This window comes from Carlito syrichta, unplaced genomic scaffold (genome assembly GCF_000164805.1).
Source record: "Carlito syrichta isolate Samal-C Ts95f unplaced genomic scaffold, Tarsius_syrichta-2.0.1 Scaffold303649, whole genome shotgun sequence".
NCBI lineage: Eukaryota > Metazoa > Chordata > Mammalia > Primates > Tarsiidae > Carlito > Carlito syrichta.
The window spans coordinates 162,283-186,617 of NW_007247745.1; the positions used below are offsets into that span (position 1 = coordinate 162,283).

The following is a 24,335-nucleotide window of genomic DNA, read 5'->3' on the forward strand; positions in this document are numbered from 1 at the left end:
CAATATATTCATTTTGGCATTGTGCAGAGGTAAGCTATTTAGCTCAACAAATTTGTATTGCATGCATTGATATTAAAGTAGTTCACATTTTTTTTTTAAGAAATGAGATTGAATGACTATAATTTTTTTGTATGTGTTCTATCACTTGGTGTGCCTATAAATCTAGGATACATTAGTATCAGCACATTCTCTGTTGTTACCTGATGATGTATTTTCTTCACTCTTAAGGTGAATTTCAATGCCTAAAGTTTTTTCCATTGAAAATAAATATGCAGTAATGCATTTTGTGATTCAGGCATTTGGGGCAAATGGTTACACTCACATAGGGGCAGTAATCATACTGTTTATTTTGGTCTAGCTATAGAAAGTTCCTCTTAGGGGTCTGCCTCATAACATTAAACAGAATGAATACAAATTCTGCTATAGATGGTCTCCTAGGCTTGAATTCAACATTTGTTTGGATTTTTGGAGAAAATAAAATCAAACAATGCTCCCAAATGGTGATTTTGTCAATTCATACCCTCTGGCCCTATTTTTTTTTTCATAGACCCTAACTCTACCCTTCTACTTTAAAGCGAAGTAAACTCGGTGGCCTCTTCTTCTCCACCGCTCAAAATGATAGCAATCTCTGCCGTCAGCAGTGCGCTCCTGTTCTCCCTTCTCTGTGAAGCAAGTGCCATCGTCTTACTCAATTCCACTGACTCATCTCCGCCAACCAATAATTTCACTGATATTGAAGCAGCTCTGAAAGCACAACTAGACTCTGCGGATATCCCTAAAGCCAGGCGGAAGCGCTACATTTCGCAGAATGATATGATCGCCATTCTTGATTATCATAATCAAGTTAGGGGCAAAGTATTCCCACCTGCAGCAAACATGGAATATATGGTAAGAAGAATTATTTTTCTTTGAGTTCTGAGTGAGAAAGCTTTAAATTGTGTGTTAGAAGAAATTGAAATGACCATGAGTGTTTACGTGTCAAGGGATATAGTCTTTTACACATTTGAAGGTTCTTATATGCCTAATAATTTAAGTACTGGGCCATCATAGAATTAGAGAGAGAGAGAGAGAGAGAGAGAGAGAGAGAGAGAGAGAGAAAGGGAGAGGTATAGAGTAGACAGAAGACAGGAGAGAGGGAGATAGATAGATAGATAGATAGAGAGAGAGAGAGAGAGAGAGAGAGACTCTACAAAGACTTTCCTTCTGTGAGTTCTGTAACTATTGCTGAATTGTATCTTGTATAAGGAACATAGATCCAAAGTAGGGTAAGTTGACAGATCACATTTGGAAAGTTTACTTAAAAAAATTTCACATGGAACTTTTCTGGCTTTCTTTATCTAATAGTTGTATTTATCAACTAAAACATTTCTTGAAAATACTTCTTAAAATTATAGGCTTCATGTACTTGATTTATTCTCTGGGTAGGTGTCTTTTCCCTTTCTTGGACAAAACTCTTACTGACGCTAATCTATTTGTATTCTAAGAGAACATGCTGACTTTCTCCTCCCTGTGATTTAATGCTTTGTCGTCCAGATAACAGTGAAGCCAGTGCACTTGCACACTGTTCCAACTTGCTGTGAATACATTCTTTGCTCTCTCTTAAAAATAGACTATGTTTAAATCATTTTACTTCAGAAGTAAAAAGAAATTAAGCTGGTATTGAAAGAAAAACGTCTTATTAAGGTTTATTTTTGGTTTTGGATTTATGCAAGGTTATGATTTAAAGTCCAGTATGTATCTTGCAAGAACACAGCTTGGAGCCTGTTTATCGCAATGAAGACCTCCAGTATGGTATTTCCGAATTGGGGTGGGGGAAAGGCACCGCTAACAATTTTATAAGTACTAAACTTACAAAATTTAGAATTTCTATCAGATTCTGGATTTGTTTATTTCATTTAAAAGGCTTGATATAAAAAAATTGGCTAGTTGCAGATGCCAATATCACAGGAAACATTGCCAAATAATGTAAGAGAGTCATAATTCATTGCAGTACAACTTAGGCTTTATGAAAATGCATTTTCCTTGGCTTTATAAGGAAAGAGAAATGCAATCAGTTCTGGTGTGTAAGAAGCAATATAGTCTCATTATTAAGAATTCAGGCTTTGGAATCTAAATTCTTGGGCTCCAAGTCCAAGCTGAATGAACTCTTTACCACACCATGTTTCATCATCTCTAATAGGAAGCTAAAGCTGGTATCTGCCACATGGGGTTGTTGTGAAGAATGTTAAGAGTTGAGGATTAGAGTTATCTGACTAGAGTCTACAGCTAAATAGATGTTCAACAAACAGTTTTTATGGGTTTCTTTGAACTTTTTGTGAAAAGTATTCACTGAAAACCAATTCAAGATCTAAAACCAGAAAGAGGTACCCATAAAGAAGAGATGTTTTTAGAAGGTCATGTAGATATGCAAAAGGAAAAGGAAAAAATAAGTTTTAAAAATTACTATAAATTATGAAAAATTATGCATAAGATTTTTAATGTGAGCTCAGAAAGGTACAATATCCTGACTATGGGTTTAGGAAATCTGCAGTGATCACCTCACTTTGCAGTCTAAGGTGATGCCCAAGACTGGAGCCAGCCAGCTTTGGAGCCTAGCTTACCTGGGTACTAATTCTAACCTGGCTGTTTACTTTGTAGCCTTGTACAAATTGCCTAATGTGTCTAAGATCCAATTTCCTTTTCCTTTTCTGTGAAATGGGAATTATAATACATGTAATAACCCATCAATAATGCAATTCACTATTTTTATCATATAGAGGACAGAGGAGTCACTAGGAGTGAAGGCATAGGTGGGTAAACACAGAAGAAATAGGTCGAAAAATGTCACATTTTCCAGTTATACTTTCTATCACTTGTCAAGAATTAATTAATTCCACATGCATTTGTTTAATTGTTTCTGTGTGCTAAGAGCTTGACTAATTGTTTCCATAGATGATCTCATTTGACAGCTCACATTCTCCTTGTGAGGTTAAGATTGTGATCTTCATTTTACAAATGATATCACTTAGATCCAGAGAAGTTATGACTAGGCCAAGGTGGTTGGAAAATGAATGGTATTGTTGGAATTAGAATTCAGGCCTCTGCAATTCCAAAGTCCATGCTTGTATTGGGGAACATCTTTTCATATGCTAGATCTAGGACATGTCCCACTGGGGGGAACTCCTGAAGATGTCAGGGTATCTTTATTTCTTTTCTTAAAATGACATCAAAGTCTTATAGTATTCATATTCTATATGTTATTCCTTCTATTTTGTAAGAACTATCAACAGTGCTGATTATATAGTAGATGCTTGATAAATCCTCCTTAATTCAGTAAAAGAAATGAGAAACAATAGTCAGAATAATGAGTGCTATAAAGTAGTGACTGTTTCAAATACATATATACTGTGCATATACTTCTTCATACATGTATTATTTATTTAATGTTTATTGAACATTTGCTATATGTTAAACATAATTCTAAGCACTGTGGTACATTTATAAACAAAGTGTACAAATGGCCTTGGTCCTATGGCTGAGGAACCAGGCAATAAGCCAGGTAAATTAATAAATTGCAGAGAATGTTAGAAGGTGAGGAGGTTATGAAGAACAAGAAAGTGGGTAGGTCATCAGGGAAGAGCTCATTGAGAAGGACCTGAAGAGAGATGAAGGAGGGAGCACACTCATAGACGATAGAAGAGAGGCAGAGTGAGGCACCGGGACACAGACCTGGAGGTAGGAGGAGATGGCCCAGAAAAATGTGCTAAATTTAGTGAAACTATTGAGATGATTCATGAAGACCCAGAGAAACTTGCAGGGAAATAAGATATCATAGGTGGCTTGGAGGTTGCATCAGGAAATGTAAGTGACTTTAATTCTCTAGACTAGGTTAAAATTGCAGATCTCAGTTTACCACTGTCACCTTTAGTTGAACTTGCTCAACATTGATTTAGATAGTGATTGACTTGGATTTGAAAACTAGTGCTGTTCCTAAGTTCTTCTATGTACTTCAAAAACCTAGGATATTCCTGACTATGACTACCTCATAAATATGTGTACTCTGAGTCAGCAGTCGTATGTTCAAATTATCCTCCTCAGTGAGTGATATCACTCAAGGGAGCCTCATAGAAGATGATCTTTTGCTCACAGCTTCTAATTGTACCAGCCTGATTTGTAATTCCTTTCATCTACAGTGTTCTGAGCCTTACCATGCCCCCCTCTCTCTCTAAAACCTCCTCCTTGACATAGTCCTTTATTTACAAGCCTACCTTCAAGTTTTGATATCAGAATGTTTCTATACCTTTGACCAAAGGTGAGTTTTACTTCTTTTGAACTGGGATAGCTTCTCCTAGCTAACACTTCTCTCTCATCATTTGATTTATAGCTATTTGTGCATTTCTTACAAACTTCCTAATTTTGAGCTTTCAAGGTGCTAAGTCTATGTCTATTTTTTTTGAATTGGGTTTCACTCTGTTGCCCAGGCTGGAGCACAGAAGTGCACCAGCATGACTACGGCCCACTGCAGCTTTGACCTCCTGGGCTCAGGCAATTCTTCTACCTTAGCCTCCTGAGTAGCTGGGACCATGGGTGTGCACCACCACACTCAGTTAATTTTTTTTTTTTTTTTTTTGTAGAGACAGTGGCTTGCTATGTTGCCTAGGCTGGTCTCAAACCCCTGGGCTCAAGCAGTTCTCCTGCCTTGGCCTCTCAAAGTGCTGGTACTACAGGCATGAGTCACTGTGCTTGGCCTGCTCATTTTTATTTTTATCTGTTTCTTGGGAAATGTATGGGGTATAGACAGTTACCAACCATTATTTGTTGAACTTAGTTGAAATTCCTGTGAATTGTCATATATTTATCAGTAGCATCAATTTTAATATTATTAGTATTTTAATAAGAGCTTTCTTATTTGTAATAATATTTTATTCCATATACCTGAAATAAGAGTTTTTTTCACTTGAAAAACATCTTAAAATAAATTTTATCTTCATCAACTTCTTTGTTATATTAGATAGCATACACTTGACTAAGTAAAGCAGAAACAATATGGACACCAGAATGTTGACATTCATATCAGGGTTCTGTAATATTTTCCTTGGATATATTATCCATGATTTTAGTAGAGAGCACAAAATTAAATATTTTTTAAAACAGTATCTTCACAGAAATAATATAGATAGACCTTAAAATGTGCAAGTGAAACATCTTTGCTTTTGACTTCTGTTCTACAATTAGTTCACTGACTAATTTCCAGAGCTCCTTGGACACCAGCTGTTTTTTATTCTTCCTAAGGGCAGCTTAAACCATGACTCTAAACCACAAACCACACTAGTTTCTTAGAATAAGAATTATCTCCAAAAGAATGAAATTGCAAGACCCACACATAGAGTAAAATTTGTAAGATACTCTCTGAATTCAAGTCAATTGAATAAATTAATTTAGAAACTTTGAGTTTTCTCCATGAGAGAAGGGGATCCAAAAACAACAAAAATCTTTGTCTTTAAAGTATAAACAATGCAGTAAAAACAAAACAAATGGGGGGAAAACCACTAAGCATATAATTCAGTATAATACACTGCTGCATAAGATTGATGTAATAAAAGAGCTATGGACGAATACCGTGGAGGAGTCAAAGAAGGAAGTGATAATCGCTAGTTGGCAAATCATGAAAGGCTCCTTGTAGGAGGAGTATTTGAGACAAATGTCCAGGAAGGGGCAGGGTTGGCTGTTACACCAGGCAAAGAAAGGCATGAACAAAATTACCAGGAGAGAAAAGCCATTATACTTTAGCCATGTTTTTGAGATGTTTGGGAATAGATTGAGAATTCCTTAAAAGCAATTAGGGAGACTGTGAAGGTTTTAGAGCAGGGTCAGAGGTGCGTTATAGAAAAATGGTCCTGGCAATTGAAGAGCTGATACAGTCTTGAAAGTGGCCAGAGGGGTGGTACCCACTGAGTTAGCGATGCCATTCCTCAGGCAAAGGTAAGTGGGAACCATAAGCTGTAACTCCATACAGTGCCACAGGAGGGCACAACTAACTGAATTGCAGTGCGAGACGGCCGTCCTCACAGATGGTACAGGTTGACAGAAAAGCAGGTGGGGGACAAACGTGAAGAGAATGATGGAAATGAACTGACTACCTTGAAACTGAAAAAACAAAAATGTGTAATGTAATTTCAAGAAGCCAGAATAACTATATTGATAACATGGTACTTGCTTTGTTTTGTTTGATGCCTACAAATATTATTGCAGAGCTAAAAAAAAAAAAAAAAAAAGCCTTTCTAGACTTTTCTGGAAAAAATAAAATACTGGTTACCAAGTCACAGCAGGTAGTAAAGTAACAGAAGGCCTGACTCAGGTGAATGAATGAAAAACCGATTAATCCATGCTTCAAAAGAGTCAATAAACTGTTTACCTAGAACGACCATTTATGACTTGGGAATAAAGCACAATACTGATTTTGTTTATTTGAACTTCATGTGGAAGAGAATGTGGATAATGCAAACCATTTTTTGTTTTTCTTTATTCAGTAGTTGACTAAACACTTGTATCATCTATCCCCATGTTTATATATTTTAAACCAAGCTATACATTGTTCCAGATGACATATTTCTTCTCATTTAGGAAAAAGAACTCAATTTTCTTGTTATGAACATGAGAAAGTTGATGTATCTAATCTCAACTTCTCCAGTGAATGCTTTCATGACTACTAGAAGGCTTCCTGAAAGCAGCTGCCAGCAGGCAGTGCACTGAGAACAATTGCTGACAGGGAGGCATTTCTCCAGCACGTTTGGAACTCTGCATTCCTGCTCTCCTGGATGTAGAACCTTTTCAGTGTCTTGGCTTTGACTAGAGACTGGGCACATTCTGTAGGAGTTTTCTTCCAATATGCATGTTGCTTAGTATCACATGTAAACAAATGAAGACGGTGGTAGCCATAAAGCTTCTTGTCTTTTGTTCAGCTCTCCATATAGGGAGCCAGCAGAAGGTAAAAACATTTTGTTTGTCACATTTTCAAAACAGGCTCTAAAACAGGCACATGTTAAACACTAACAGGATGTGATTCAGAACCGCATCATTAGGAGGTAAGCAGAAAAGCTGTAAATTACAGGCAGGCCACATAGGTGGTAATTGTGTGTCGAGGCATTCAACACTATTTTTTTGGTGGCAGATGATCCTTGACCACATACAACAGTGTAGAAAAATAATTGTATTGTGTTCCTTCTGAGTATTTATAAGTCATATAATATCATAGTATCATATCTTTCCCACAGAGAATACTCATTATGGATCACTTCTATGAAATCTTTTAGCTTTTTCTGGTTCGAATGTGTGACTGTGGTGCTCTGGAGGGCAAGAGTTGTTCGTTATTCAACCAAGCACATTACTTTTTAATGTGCTTGGCACTGTGTTAAGGGATTCAATGTGGGCTGAGAGAAACTCTGTGATAGGAAGTGCCATGAACACACAGTTCAGTGGGCAGGATCGCGTGCTGAGTGCTGAAGCAGAATAAATACCAAGTGCTTTGGAATCGTCTGGGAGACCTAATCCAGATGAGGAATGGAGGTAGGAGGTTAGGGAAGCCTTCCAGAAGAAAAAAAAGATTTTAAATATTGAATATAAAAAATAAGGAGAGAAGGAATATACAGAAGGTGCAGGAGGGTACACTTGAGAGGTACACTCAAGGCATGGATAAAAATCCAATGTGGCTTGGATTTAGTGTATAAAAGATCGATGTTTGGTGATGTGGAGGAAGGCACCCAGAAACCTGTTTGAATTTTATTTTAAGATCAAGGGACGTTATTGAAGGTTGTAAACTGGGGAAAGTTGCATAATCCCATCTGCATTCAGAAAAGGTCATTCTAGCCTCAGGGTGAGGAAGGGATTGGAGAGGGAGGAGAAATGAGAAGCAAGATGCAAGGTCTAGAGGCTGTTATGATAATCTGTGTGGGCCTGGGCCATCCCACCCTGAAGACTCCTGATCTCATCTGAGAGTCTGGGTGAGAGAGGATTGAAGCCTCAACTAAGTTTAAGGTGATAGGGATGTGAATAAGTTAATTAGGGCTATGAAATATTTAAGGTACAAATCAATAGGAATAAGTGATGTGTATGACGAAGTAGAATGAGGTTTTATATAATGGAGCAGTGAAGGAGGATTGAGAGGGACAATTAAATATCTCTGAGTTAGAGAACGCAGAATAAAAAGAATTTGAGACGTCATTAAGTGGATGCAGGTTTATCATCCAGGGCACACACCTATGGAGGACGAACAAAGGAGCTAGTATGTGGAACGCTCTTCTCCTAAAAATAATTTTTGATGGGAATATCTTTTGGTAGTCAAAATTTACCACTTTGCATAATACAGGTAGGGTAGTGTCATGGAGCATGGAAGAATGGTTTTATGTCTGGGAATCTACTCAAGAATTTTTGCAAGAAAATGTTGCTTTAGAAAAAAGTGGTGTCATGAGTTTAGTATATTTTCAAACCAGTTAGTAACTACTCAATGGCTATTAAATAGTTGTGAACTTGAAGTTTTTGGTTGTCCATGAGAATGGTGTTGGGGGGGGCGCAGGGAAGATGAAAAACTAATCATTTAAAATGGTCGAGAAAAATGTTTGGCGTAAAATACAACCTAGACTGAGGTTTGGAGAGATGGGATTTGAATGTTTCCAGTCTATGTTATCCATAGTATCTGAAATCAGGTACCAAGCATTTTTTTTGACACAAAGAAGGAAGAATGCCCAAACTGTGTTTTTAGACCAAAGTTTTCATAAAAATCTCTTAAAATTTCACACCACATACTCCAAACTGAAAGAGTCCAAAAATGTTACTTAAGGACACAATGTTGTTTCTTACTGAAAAGTGCATCAAATTCACATTTCATAATTTAGTTAAATATGAGTATTCTATCAAATCTGTCTCTCTGCATTCCAGGGAGATCATGTTTTCAGCAAGCAGTAGGTAGGCGGAAAGGCATTTGAATTCTTCTAACTAGTGGGCAATGGCAAGATATGAGGCTTGCTTGAATATCACAGGAGAGTTGAACAATCTAGAAATCTGTTCTTAGAATATCGTAACATTGAGTTGGTGAAAAAAAAATAAACACACATGAAAATTTCTTCCTGGCTCATAATTCCAATATTATATGATAGCTGGTGGATAGTATATTTCCCTGGAAAAGAGGACTATTAGCAACCACAAACAAATGATCTTAAAATTTAAAAATAAAGCATATGTTAAGTAGGAATCTTGAAAAGGAATTAATAAATTTTAAAACCTCTAAAATGCTCTCCAATTTTAGCTTCTGCTGTCTGTAAGCAAGATCCTAATAATCTCCTCATGATTCTGTTTATAATTATTTAGTTATTTCAGGGCTTATTTGTTTTCACTTTAGCTGAGTGCCTGTTGAATTAAGATTAATGCTTGATGTCTCTTAAACTTCAGGCTGTGAAATGATGCGATCAAAAGTTCACCTCACTGCTTCCCATTTTAGGCAACTTTCTAGTTCACTGACTCCACCACCATCCCTGAGTCCCCAACAATAATAATAACTACAATTAAGGACACCCTTCCTTTGCTAGAGCTGTGTTAAACACTCTTCAGTCACCATCTCACCTAACCCTCATAAGTCTTGAGAGATGGAGACAATTCTCCTCATTTGGGGATAGAAAAACTGATGCTTGGAGAGCATGAGTAGCTTTCCCAAGGTCATAAAGCAAGTAAATCAAAATGATGAGAACAAGGTTTTATCTCACAACAAGCTGATGTTTTACATAACAATGCAAAATGTGTTTCCCTTCATGTGTTCATCTCTTCTGTTCTTGAGCTCTTTGGATAGAGAATTTCCCTACTTGTATTTCCTCTGAGGACCTCTTGACTATTAGAAAAACTTTCTTCATGTCAAGTCAAATCTTTCTCCCTGTATTATTTCTGCCCTTGGAAACTATGTAGAAAAACTGCATTATGATACAGCATCAAGTCTTAGAGTGAATATTAAAAAGGAAGAAAACCTTTATGCCATCCACTCTCAGTCATCAAGATTTTTCTCAGCCTCCAGTCTTTGTGTTAAACTTATATACAACATCCCTCTCATCCAGAGTGTTGCCAACACAAGCTATCTGGGAAGATCGCACAGAGATATTTGATTTCTGAAAGTCTGGGAAAAGGTAAGAAGTTGTTTCATTAAGTAAATGGGAAATAAATCAAGGTACTTCCCACCTACCCCTTACTCTACATATGCACACAGAAATAGTGCCAATTAGATCATCTTGGGAACTGGATGCTGTGTGGCTCTGAGCAAGGCATGCCCTCTTCTGGTTGTCCTTCCTGGTTGGGTTCCAACCTGTGTGTGTTCTTCTGACAGTGAGATGCCTAGAATTTATATGACAAATTGCTCTCCAATTGCTCTACTTTTGTGGGCACATGCTAAAATTAGCTTGGCAGTTTCAATGGCACATTCTCCTGCTGATCATATTTTCACAAATTAAGTAGCTTGTAGGTCAAATATGTGTGGGGTTTTTTTTGAGTTGGAGTCTCACTCTGTTGCCCAGACTAGAGTGCAGTAGCCGCTTCCATCTACCACAGCCTCGATCTGCTGGGCTCCTGCAATCCTTCCGCCTCAGCCTTTCCGAGTAGCTGGAATTACAGGCATGCGCTACCACGCCCGGCTGATTTTTTGATTTATTGTAGAGATGAGGTCTCGCTGCCCAGGCGGGTCTCAAACCCGCGGGCTCAGGCAATCCACTCACCTCAGCCTCCCAAAGGCGTGGGATTACAGGCTGAGCCACCGAGCCCGGCTGGTTTTTTTTGTAATTTTTTTTGAGCCGGAATCTCCCTCTGTCACCTAGGCTGGAATGCGGTGGCAGGCTGACGGCCACTGCAGCCTCAACCTGCTAGGCTCAGGTGGTCATTCCGCTTTAGCCTTCCAGGTAACTGGAACCACAGGCAAGCACCATCATGCCTGGCTAATTTTTTGGTTTGTTGTAGAGACGAGGTCTTGCTAAGTTACCCAGGCTGGTCTCGAATCCCTGGGTTCAGGTAGTCCTATCTCCTCAGCCTCCCAAAGTGCTAGGATTACAGGCTTGAACCACTGTGCCCAACCTAAATATGTTTTAAATGCAGACTTAGATGGTATAATAATGGAAATGGTTGGCCTTATTTAAAAAATTGATATATCCTTTTTCAGATTTTACATTTTTGGAAAGTTATGTACATATTTCTCCCACATGTTGTACCTAATATCTCAGCTAATAAAGCCATTTAGGATTCCCGTGAGCATGGAACCACTTTGCAAGTACATGTTCAAGGTCTCCAACCCTAAAATGTTGATGTCATAGGTCCAGGATTGGGTTAGGCATCTGCCTTCTCAAAATGTCCCTGGGAGATTCTGGAGTTATTTCCCTAGCAAAGACTCTAAAATGTGCTTTAAGATCATGGTTCAGGACCCAAAACTGAGTTGAGAAGAGTACTATATAACTCAAATATCTTTCTGTCAAAAGACTGTATATTGAAAGAATTAGTAGGTTGACCCAAAAGAAGAGTTATTCTAGGGATAATTGTCATAGTATTACATAATTTCATTTGACTATTTAGCACCTACTTTTAGAAAACATGTGGGCATTATGGATGACCTATAGATATCTATAGCATGGAATGATCTTTACTTGGAAATGTGCTTGGTTGACTAAGAAAACTTCAAAAGAAGCAAAATTTTATGTAGCACAGGATTCTTGGGAACTTACTGTATATAAACTAATGCATTTATATAATTATAATAACTTACAATAATTTACTTATTTGTCTGACAGCATTTTTATTGTCTGTATCTCCCCTAAACTTTAAGGTACAGTCCATGTGAGTCCTGTTGACTTCAATTTACAATATCTAGTGCCTGTCAATAAAATAATAATTTATTGGCTATCTAAATGAATGAATTATCTTAGGGCATATTGGTTAATATGGAAATGTGCATTTCTTGCATTTTTCATTGTTAAGGGCAAAGCAGCAGGCATTATTTTTTGGTAAGTTTATTTTCAAGGAAGTTTGGGGCAAAGATAATTCCAGAGTCACTCTTTTCTGCAAACATCCATGCATATTGGGAGGGTCAACTTCTCTGTATGAGCATAATGGTGATTATATGACCTCACAGCGAGGTCCATCAACTCTCAATAGGCACACTTAGTTTGTTCTGCATGATGTTGGACTGTACAGAGTTTTACATGTCTAAAAATCTATCAACATTTTAAAGTTGATAGATTTCACATGTACACCTAGATTTCTAGATTATTCTGAGAAGAGGTAAGGTCTAGAGACGTTTGGCTTACTTAATTACTTGCCAGTAACTGGTTAGAGAGGGTTAGCCTCTTTGGAGGGACAAATTTGCTGTTTTTTAAAGTCTCCCTCTTTCTCTCTTTTTAATATAACTGTCCAGAAGTCAAACTGCAGTTGCTATTTGTCATCTTATATCTCAAAGTGCTTTTCTCATTTTCATTACCAGACCACCCCCAAGTCAGTTGTTTGAGTTTGATCATGTTCCTCAATAACTTTTATTTTAAGGTTGTACTGATCGTTCGGGGATCTCTTCCAATAATACAATTAATAACTGATGATAGCTTTGACTAAGGTAGTGGCAATAGTGGTGGTGATCAGTGGTTATATTCTGGAAATCCAGTGTTTTGTAGGTAGGATCAGCACGACTTGCTGACTGAGCAGATATGGATTATGAAAAAAAGATAAGATGACTCTACTACATTTTTGACCTGAGCAATAAAGAATAGTAGTCAGTAAGCTTTCCTTGTAAAGGGCCAGATGGTAAATATGTTTGCTTTGCAGGCCTTATGGTGCTGCAACTACTTAACTCTGCCTTTGTGGCAGGGAAACAGCTATAGACAATATGTCACACACAGATGGTTAATGTGGCCCATTTCCGTAGTTAGACTCCTAGAGGAAGGGCACTGAATTTCACTGATACAAAGAAGGCTGCAGGATTAGTTATAATTTGGAGAGGTGAGGGGAAGATTGTGAGTACCTGGAGTTCAATATTAAACTTGTTAAGCAGAGTTTAAAGTAGGTGGGTAAATTAGTCTGGAATCCAAGGGAGAGGTCTAGAGATATAATTTGGGATAATACCGTCAGCATGTAAGTGGTATTTCAATCCATGAGACCTGATGAACTTACCTAGGCAGCGAATGTAAATGGAACAGGGGAAAGAAAAGAGAGGGAAGTAGACACAGGCACTCAGATTGAATCCTTGGAACATTCTAGCACAGAGAAGTTGGGGAGGTGAGGTGGAATCATCAAAGAGATGAAGAGGCAGCAACCCGAGAAAAACAAACAAGTGTAATAAGTTCATTGAAACAAGGGATGTAAATGTGCTCAGGAGGAGCAAGTGGTCACACCATAAGCTTGTGACAGATCAAGTAAAGTGATGACTAGGAACTGCCCTTTGATGACCTTGAAGAAAGCAGTTTGGATACAGTAGGGTGGGAATGGAAAACTGCCTGGGGTAGACTCAAGAGAGAATGTGAGAAGGAAAACTGGGGATTAAGACAACGCTCTCAAGGAATTTTGTGGTACAAGGAAGGGGAAGCATGCCATTGCAGTTGGAATAAGAAAAGGATTCAAGAGAGGGCTTTTATTTATTTATTTTTTGAGTTGGAGTCTCACTCTGTCGTCCAGACTGGAGTGCAGTGGCAGCCTCGACCTGCTGGGCAGCGATCCTTCCACCTCAGCCTTCCAAGTAGCTGGAATTACAGGCATGCGCTACCACTCCCGGCTGATTTTTTGATTTATTGTAGAGATGAGGTCTCGCTGCCCAGGCGGGTGTCAAACCCACGGGCTCAGGCAATCCACTCACCTCAGCCTCCCAAAGGCGCGGGATTACAGGCTGAGCCACCGAGCCTGGCTGAGAGGGCTTTTAAAAATGTGTTTGCTTTTACAATATTTATTCTGCTGGCAATGATTCCATTTAGAGCCCCTAAAAATAGTACACCTTACATCATCTCTTCATAGGTAAAGAAACCTACATGAAAGATAGTACTCATCTCATTTAAGGAAAGTTTTCAGTATCTCCTTTTAAACATTTAAAATATCCTTAGTATCTCACTTTTTATATTTTTTGATACACATAATTTAGTCCCATATTTTGTAATTATGTTTGAAGCTGGAGGGAATGTGTGTGTATTTTAAACAAGTTCCTTTAGTCCTCTCCTTCTGCTCTTACAAAGTAGAATGATTTTAATATCATTTAATTAATATACTCACTGCCCCAAAATTCTTCTAGGAAAGTCCTTCTTCTTTCTCTATCACCAGACTTCTTTCTCGTGGCCTATCCAAGCTTCAGTGTTGCCCTCTTCTTTGGTTTAACACAGATTCTTGAATATTTAGCTCTCAGTTTCCTTTATTGGCCATTTCACAGGCATTTCTACCTAATGAGGATAAACCCAGCAATTTTAAATCAGAACCGCAATCATGCCTATGAAGTGTTTTAAAGCTTTTGGCTGCCCTCAGGGGAAATGATTTTGGCATCACTTAAATTTTTTTTTAATGGCTGTTTCTCACTTCTGTAAATCAGCACTCTTTTCCCAATCTAAGGAAAAGATGAAATAGCCCTAGCTAAATTATTTGTAAAACAAAAACTTGTCTATACAAAATGCCTTAAAAGATAATAAATAAATAAATAAATAAAGTGCCTTTTCTTTTTGTCTAATATATGAGAATGACCGCATGAATGCCCAAGAAAATAAATGTCTCTGGGTCGTATCATACTGTCTCTAATGCCATTGCTATCATAGCATCATGAAAATAACTAATTTATAATTCTGTTTCCCAAAATCAAAGTGGGATATCTTTATTTTTGGCATTTTATGTCTGAGAAGATGATTTTCCTATACAGGATAGATTTTTCAAAGATCACTTTAATTTTCAAAATTAATATTCTTTCTTAAAATTTTTAGCTTCAATTTAAGAATATTTTTGTTCTTTTCATAAATATAACAGATTTTGACAATCATATTTACTTAATGTTCATTAACACTTGCAAATTAAATTTTTTAAATTGCATTTATAGATTTAATTTTTGATTTTATTAGTATTTCATTTGATCTATTGATAATACTTTCCATATATTTAAACAAGTCATATAATTCTAAGTTATACAGTAATTCTTAAATTCTCTTAAGTTTTGTAATACTGTTTAAAAAATTTAACAGATTTTATTGTTTTCAACTTAAAATCATAAATTCAGGTAATTACATATTTTTTATATTTATAAATAATACTAACATTACTGTAATTGGTCACATTTTCTTAACCTTTACAAATATTAATATCAAATAAGTACAGATTCCTTACCCCAAAATATTTGTCCTTTCTAACTTACATATGATCTTTTAAAACACTTTTACACTTAATTTTTATCTTTGGAGTTAAAAGACCTTACTTAAGGGGGAAAAAATTGCCTCATCCAACAAGTTTACCGGTATACTCCCAAGTAATTTTTAGGTTGTCTCTCGTTTCTATTGCATTTTTTATTGACCAGAGATACTGGCCAGGATCTAAGAAGGAAGCTGCAGATGCCAGTGTGTTTCATGATCCTGGCTGCTGCTGTGTTGTGGATCCCAAAACTTAGGGGAACAGTTGATAAGGCAACTTCATATCTGGGTTGGATTCATGTCATCAAATTCTGCCTACTTAAGAAAGCCAGCAACCTTCATCCGTGCAGCAGCATTCTTCGACTTGATTTTGTATTTCTTCAGTTCAAGTTCTATATATCTCTGAACTTGTTGAGAATCCTGCATTCTTTTCATATTTCTTTTATCTTTTGGCACCAACAACACTTTTAGATATTTAAATAACAGCAATATGAATTCTCGATATCTCTCCTGTGTTAGTCTATGTGGTTACAACCTCTTGTGTTTAACACATCAACAAGGGTACCTGCACAATGCATATTTCTACACCTAACCCTTAACTGTACCCCACAATTTTTAAAATAAAAAATATGTATTAAAAAAAAAAACAGACAAGATAGTCTGTCTAACTCAAGCTATCTCTGACTTTATTTTATTTTTCCAGAAAGTGAGAAAGCAGGATTTATTGAGAGGACAGAAAAGCTCCCACAGTGGGAGGGGACCTGAAGGGGTTGCCCTCTGACTTTATTTATAAACAGAAAACCTAATGGTAAATGTTTTATTCCCAAACTAAATCAATCAATTATGGCCTGACCAACTAAATGATTCTTAATGGAAAGGAATGAAAGAAAAACACTTGGGGTGATATGGCCACCACAAGCATAGGTTGCTGTCCCTCTAATGCCCATGAAAGGGAACTCAGAAGGCCCTGTGTTCTTTCTTTCCTTTTTGTCTCCAGGTAGAACATACAACCCCTCTATAAAGAGGAACAGGGCTGACTTGAGTAGGGAGCTCTGAAATTTGGAAATTACATTGTATCCTCTGTTAAGGTGAAATCTGCTTTGCTGTCTCTGTCTTCATTGGTTACAACTCCCAGGGAAAGATGTGATTTAGTCCCTTAATCTTTAATGGTTTGTAAATTTATTAATATGATACAGTCTTTGGAGCTTGAAAATAACAAGTGATGATAACTTTTAATAACTATAGAAGCGATATGAAGATAAGTTGATTAGTGGGAACAAATATAGAGTTTGATAGAAGAAATAAGTACTAGTGTTCAATAGATCAGTAGAATGACTATAGTTTAAATAATCTATTGTATACTTTAAACTACCTAGAGAAAAATAATTCACGTTTCTAGCATAGAAAAAAGATAATAATTTAAGGTAATGGATATCCTAATTACACTAATTTAATCTTTGCAAATTATATAAATGTATTAAATTATCATGATCCCTGAAAATATGTATATCTATTATATATCAATCAAAAATTTAAACAAAACAAAACAACAACAACACACACACAAAAAAACAGGATAGCTGCTATGGCCTCCTGAGTTTACCTCTTGAAGAATTTATCTACTGTTTTGCTTTTTTAAAACTTTATTTCAAGATCACTAAATTAATTTTCTTTCACATAAAAGCATTGTTATATTAAATTAATCTATGCAACTCACTATCTTTGGAGAAAGTTAAGCCTTTTAAGTATTACGGCTAAGCAGTCCTTTGAGTTTGCTTGAAAGCTTATAACTTACAGTGAACATATGACTATCGCTTAGCTGCACACAACCTGATGGAGGAGAAAATCACCAAAAGAACGATAAAATGAAGAAAACTATGAAAAGTAGGAAACCAAAGATGAGAAGGACATCTATATATGAGTAGAACATCTCATCTGAAGCTCTATGTAAATTTGGGTAATTATAAAATTGTCACTTCCCTCTTCACATAAGGTGTCACTTTCTAAAATATAATATAATCACTCTCTAGTAGTAATCCAAACACAATTTTTCAGATAGGATAATATACAATTATAAATAATTTAGGAAATAGAGATATGACATTAAACTATGTCATTATATATCATATACAATGTAATATATCATGACATAGTTAATAAAATGTCATATCACTATTGTCAATATATGACATTAAAACTCAATAAAAAATTCTTTAAAACAGATAAATACATAACTAAATTATATTTCCATTAGGGAGAAATTTTGAAAAATGTCTTTTCTATATTTTCATATAAGAATTATATATATTCTCTAGCTTATGTTTCCATACATTATTACTTGCTAGAAAATAGATTACCATTTCAAAGTTAATTTATGATTGGCAGGTCCACAAATATGTGGCTTATTTCTTCATGTAGCTATGGACATGAGCATGTCAATCCGTATGGCAACTAATATGAATATATATTAAATCCAAGATTCATCCAGATTGTGCCTTACTATTTTTTTCACTAAATAAAATTTACTACACATCAATAGCACCCTTATCAACTTAACTTCCTTTTTAAAAGAAAACAGCTACTATTTTAAAAATTCATTTACTTGATATATGATGTACTATATTTTTATAACATGCTATGTAACATTGTCTTTATTTTTTATCATACTTTCCAGTTCATACCAACTAAAGAGTAAATTCCTATAGTATTATTACTACTAAAGATTCAAATGGTATTATATATGAAGACTCTATGGGATTTTTATATGTTAATAGAGTTAGACTTTTAAAAGTTACAATATACTATTGGACATTGTTAATTCTGGTAAATCAATTTGAATAAATTCAATTATATTTGTTTTTAAAATATATTAATAGCATGACTCCTTGTTACTATGAAAGTGACCTCTAGGAAAGCCAATGGACATTGCTGGGTTCAAATTTCAGTGGTCAGTAGATGTCCCCATGTTACAACTAGTTACGTTATGTTTGTTAACCTTTTCTTTACTTAAACTGATTTCTAAGTGTGGAATTTAGATGACACTGCAAATACAATATATTTTTTTGTGGTATAACCATATTATAGGTCCTCAAAGGGAAACATTTATAGAACTTTGGATAATAATGGCTTGAATTGCTTTTTTTAGTTAATATAGACTCAGGAACTAGACTTAAAATAAATCTAGGAAATAGCACCATTTCTTTCCTCTTTCTGTCTGTTTCTTACAAGCAAATCCAGTAAAGCTGAAGGTGTTTTACCCCTACAGGTTTGGGATGAAAATCTTGCAAAATCTGCAGAAGCTTGGGCGGCTACTTGCATTTGGGACCATGGACCTACTTACTTACTGAGATTTTTGGGCCAAAATCTATCTGTACGAACTGGAAGGTAGGAAGTAGTTTCACTGATGCAGTTCATCCATATGGCTTTATTAATTGTTGACTCCAGAGAGAAATGGCACCAATTCCAAGTAGTATCAGCATATATTTATTGATTGCTCACTGTGTGTCCGGTACTGATGTTTGGCCTCTGGATATTTTAGATGCCTTTAATAAGTATTTAATTAATTATAAGGGCCTACTAAGACCAATTCCTCTTTTCACCTTGGAATACTCTCCCTTAGCCTGTATTTTTCACTGGTCTCACAGAATATTAGAAAGGATCAAGCCTGTGCTGTATCCTGTTTCTTCCACCTCAGGAAAAAACTCCCATATTTGTGGTACAAGTCATTCGTGTTTGTGTGTGTGTGTGTGTGTGTGTGTGTGTGTGTGTGTGTGCGTGCATATAACTTTCCCATAGTTGTATATACCTGCATATAAGTAAATAAATAAAATTCAGAATGTATGCATTTACGTATATGTGTATATACACACAGACATGCAGGTATATGGAACTATGGGAAAAGTTGTTTCCATTGATAAGATCATTTTTCTACCACTTGTGCAGTGTCATTATCCAGTATTGCAAGACACATTCTCTCTTGAATAGGGTGGAAGATCAGATGTACTAATAAAATTAGAGTCATTAGGAAAAAAAATGCACTGAGTTCTTGTGTTGTGACTACTTTTGTATGTGTAATTCTGGATTATTTTGACATTACTGGTGGAAGAAATTTTTGACATGGATTAAATAAGACAGTGATGATTTCTGAAATATGTGCATTTTCTTTTTTTAAAAAAAATGTCTAGATACATAATTAGACAAATACAGAATCATTTGATCCCGCCATGGGCATTTTCATGCTTGGTCCTACTTGGAGGAATAGAGGAATCCACTGGGTTGTGATATGATTGCGAGGGATGGATATGCTCTTAGAGCATCATGAATAATCTCCTAAAGGAACAATTAATTTACAGTATAAAATGACTTCCCTATATATGACCACTACTCTAAACCCCGTTGTTTTTTTTTTTCTTGCTATCTAGATATCGTTCTATTCTTCAGTTAGTCAAGCCATGGTATGATGAAGTGAAAGACTATGCTTTTCCATATCCTCAGGATTGCAACCCCAGATGTCCTATGAGATGTTTTGGTCCCATGTGCACACATTATACACAGGTTATTTCAATTGCCTTGTTAATTTTTGTTTCATACTTTCTAAAAATAAAATGCTGTTAATATTTTGGTGAACATGGATTGTCTTAGCTCTGACTTCAATAATAGTGTTTTGGTTTATTTTCACAGATGGTTTGGGCCACTTCCAATCGGATAGGATGTGCAATTCATACCTGCCAAAACATGAATGTTTGGGGATCCGTATGGAGACGAGCAGTATACTTGGTATGCAACTATGCTCCAAAGTAAGTACCAAGTTGAATTCCATTTCCTGGATGCTTAAATAATATTAAATATCTCTGGGTTGATAGGCATTTTTGACAGGTAAATAATATGAGTAAGACTTAGCCATAATGGCCTCTAAACCTCAAATCTGCAATTCTGATATTCCTGAAAAATAATTTGCTGAAAGGTTTCTTTCCACAAGATCAGGGATTCTAGGCTATAATTGTAGGCAAAAACAACTTGAGACTCTAGAGTACACTAAATTCTCCTTACCACTTTTTTTTCAGTCGTGACAATTGTAAAATAAATGCTACACTTCACAGAATTTTAATAGCTATATAAAAGGCATCACAAAAGAATCTTCCAGGAATTTCTCAACATCACAGTGTTCTCTCATCTATCAGTATTAGAACATTGGCTTACCTTTTTCACTAGAAAAGCAAAACATTGGAAATAAATTCCTTCTTTCTTCTCTTATTTTTTAGATTTAAAAAAAATCAGTGATTTCATCCTAGGGCATATATAAAGTATATTATGGAAATGTATTGACAATTATTAAAATGGTCATATTTATGGGCATTTTTTATAATATGAGGATAAATAAACATTTATCACCATTTGACAAAATGCCTTCTTGATAACAATAATTCTTCAGATAATAAAGTGTTCCAATATTTATACATAATTCTGTTCCCATTTGGAATAAATAACAAAATGTGCAAAGGATTTATGACACTCTTAGTGTCTTCCAAAGTAAGTCCCAAACAAAGATTTTCTTCAGCTAGTCCAGCATAGGGAGGGAATGAGAAAATGTTTCACAGATCACTGCATTACTCATTTAATATGGTAGTATGCCAGTGGCAGTGTTTTTATGAAGACAGAAAAATAGTGATTTTACCTATGGCCCCTCTTCACAATTATTAGAATGGGAAGGTTTAGAGAGTCAGCATTATTTTTTTAAAGCACTAAAGCTCTGCATTGTTTTGATATTTTTATTTTTATTTTCATATGTTGCATTTTTCTATTAAGTCCTTGCACTTTCTCCCTGACATAAATAGGCCTAGTAATATCCAGATGGTCAAAGAGATTTTGTTTCATTCATTTAACTGTTTTGTTTTTTGACCAAAAGTTAGAATTTTCTAAAATTATTGATGAGCTGTATTATTGTTTTATAGATCCAAGAGATTAAGCTATTATATTAACATGCTGTATTTCAGTTATAATACAGACTTATTTTTCTGGAAGCTAAGTAATGGAGAAAGTTTTACAATCCTGACTGGTATCTGAATATAATTGTTCCAATGCTAATATGAAGTTTTCTCATCTCTTTTTCAGTGAAAAAGAGGAAGAGAGGAAGGCGGAGAGAAGGGGGGAGAGAGAGAGAGAGAGAGAAAGAGAGAGAGAGAGAAAATTTAATTAGAATAGGAAAAAAAAAAAGAATAAATAAGTATATAAATTAACTTATTTTACTATTGTTATAATTATCCTCTTCAATAAAATATATGATTTATGTAAAAATTGATAATGTATTATATAATAATTTTACATATAATAAGATTTTATTTCTAAGTTTGTGTTGCTTAAAATAAGTGTTCCGTAATTTCAAAAAGGTGTGTAAAACAAATAGAAAAAATATGAAATTAAAATAGTATGGGCTAGATTATGCATGTAGGATAAGATTATGCATATACAGAGTTAGGTTAAAGGAATGAGCAACACCCTTAAGATAATGGGGCCCCTTGAACGTTTCTGAGCAAGCATGTAACATCACCAAAATCATACATAAGAAAACTTATCCTAAGGGCAGAGTATAGAATAAATGAAATAGAGGTGAGCAATCTTAAAACCCCATCTCATTTTGTAGTATAGTTAATTAGTATGTTTTTAAAATTTTATAGATAAATTTTCCTATACAGATATATTATAGATATAAATCTGAATTTTTAACAAACTGGTTTAGCAATATGTTTTATATCCTGTAGACACACAAGTCTACAAGTTACAAGTCACTGCTTGATCTTATTTATGTCTTAAAGGAGGCAGGAGCCACTTGTTCTACTACCTATTGTCTTATCTTCTTTTTGTTGTTGTTCTTGTCTCTTACCTTGACTTTTTACCATTGACAATCAAATTTTCTTCTGACCTTCGATTTTTACCACATTGCTCTCTATATTGCTGTGTCTTAATACTATAGTTACTAAACATCAAGCTACTAAAATACATCTATTATCTTCTTCTTTAAATTAAAAGAGTTCAGTAACAGTAAGACACCATTGCTGTTTCTAACTATCATAAATGGAAAATTTGGTTTATTACTATGATCATGGCCATTAATACAGCAAAAAAAAAAAAGAAAAAAGAAAAAAGAAAGTTATTCAGTTAAATGTAAGCATTATCATTATCAAAAAACAAACAGCATTAATTGTAAAACTTTAGTAACTACAAATTTACATATGAAAAAAGGTCTTAGAATCACCTTTAATTGTTTCCATGAGCGATTATTCTCTTACGATGAAAACATGGTGTATTGGTTTATACCATATATATCCCCAATCTTTATAAAATAAAAACCTATGGAAAACTCATATGTAGTAAAACCAATGTATACTACTTATAAGTTTTCCATAGTTTTTTATTTTATGAAGTTTGGAAATCTAAAATACTTTACAACTTTAGAAACAAATCTTGTGAACATTTATAACCTATTTTTTGTGTATATGATGACTTCTTACTTATTTAATCATTTTTAAGCCTCCCAGAAAATGCTAGGTTTGTTTGTTTGTTTATCATCCTCAGGCAAGCATTAGCATGAGTTTAAAAGAAGTAAGCTTAAGGGAATGTGGACTGACACCATATGCTCTGGAAGGCTGCTATAGAGAGATGTGAGTGGAGTGATCCTGGTGTCCCATGACTCATCGTATCCTCATGCACTGCAGGGTCTTCTTCTTATCTGTAAATTAAGATAATATCAGTTTACCTCGAAAGTATTTTAAAAGAAAATTATGTAGAATAAATTACTGTTGAAATGGGTATAACGTCTAATACCTTTCTGAAATAAACTTTTCAGAAACATCATCACATGTCAATACACAGGGGCATGTGCTTATCAATAATCTAATTTTTTTAAATGGGTAGGTAGTACTAATGTTATCTTCTATTTTTCCCTTCTAGGGGCAACTGGATTGGAGAAGCACCATATAAAGTAGGGGTTCCGTGTTCATCTTGTCCTCCAAGTTATGGGGGGTCTTGTACTGACAATCTGTGTTTTCCAGGAGTAACGTCAAACTACCTATACTGGTTTAAATAAGCTTACCTTTTTTTCAAGGAAATATAATAATTTCTGAGAATCATAGGCATATATATATATTGAAGTTTGCACATATTATACATATTTTATAATAATCTTGTTTTCCTTTTAGTATTCATTTGTATAAACTAGTATTTGTCTAGTATGTTTGCTTAATCTTTTGCGATCTTCAGAACATCCATTTCTATTTTCTGACCTCTAAGCCTAACTTAAAATATTGTATGTGTAGTGATGACATAGTTGATGCATCCAATCCCAAAACTTGCATTTCAAAAGGATTATATTATTGTGTTTTTAAGGAATAAAACACATATTTGACCTGTAATGTATGTGGGTATATATATACATATACAGATATGTGTCTGTGTGTATATATAGATGCACAAAAGCATATAATATGTGGTGTAACACATAGATAATAACATGATTCAGTAGTTAACTTGAGGGAAATTTTTAAAAACGATTCTAAAGTATATGTGTGGTGGCGAGACATCTTTAGCATTCATTGCTCTAATACTCATGAAATGATAGTTTACAAGATAATATTCCTCAATGATATCTGGACATAATAATTTTATTAAGCAATGATGTATTTCATTCTGGAGCTATTTTATCTCATTTGAGTGCACCAAAGGATATGCTCAACTTATGTAATTTTTCAAATCATGCCTTCTGCTTAATCTCACTTTGTTGTACTGGTAGTCCATGTGTTGAGTGCTAACTAGATGCAAGGCACTCTGCTAGTTATGTTCTGATAAAGCAGAGATAATTAGATATGGTTTCTGCTCTCAAGAAGCTCATGAAATATTCTGGAAATAATACAGTCTAGTGATTTTGCTATAAAATTATTTTTTTAGCAAGCTGATTTTCATATAGTTTTGAGGAAGCAAGCACGAGAGGTG

At 35.2% G+C, this 24,335-nt stretch overlaps 1 protein-coding gene across 1 annotated transcript; it reads left to right on the forward strand.

The window, feature by feature from the left end:
* The first annotated feature begins 141 nt into the window (after positions 1 to 141).
* PI15 (peptidase inhibitor 15) lies at positions 142 to 23,599 on the forward strand. Its single transcript, XM_008058912.1, has 5 exons — positions 142 to 888; positions 18,616 to 18,734; positions 19,772 to 19,904; positions 20,031 to 20,146; positions 23,298 to 23,599. Exons 1-5 carry the CDS (start codon positions 616 to 618, stop codon positions 23,431 to 23,433), a joined length of 777 nt encoding a protein of 258 aa, XP_008057103.1. The 5' UTR covers positions 142 to 615; the 3' UTR covers positions 23,434 to 23,599.
* The last annotated feature ends 736 nt before the right edge of the window (positions 23,600 to 24,335 follow it).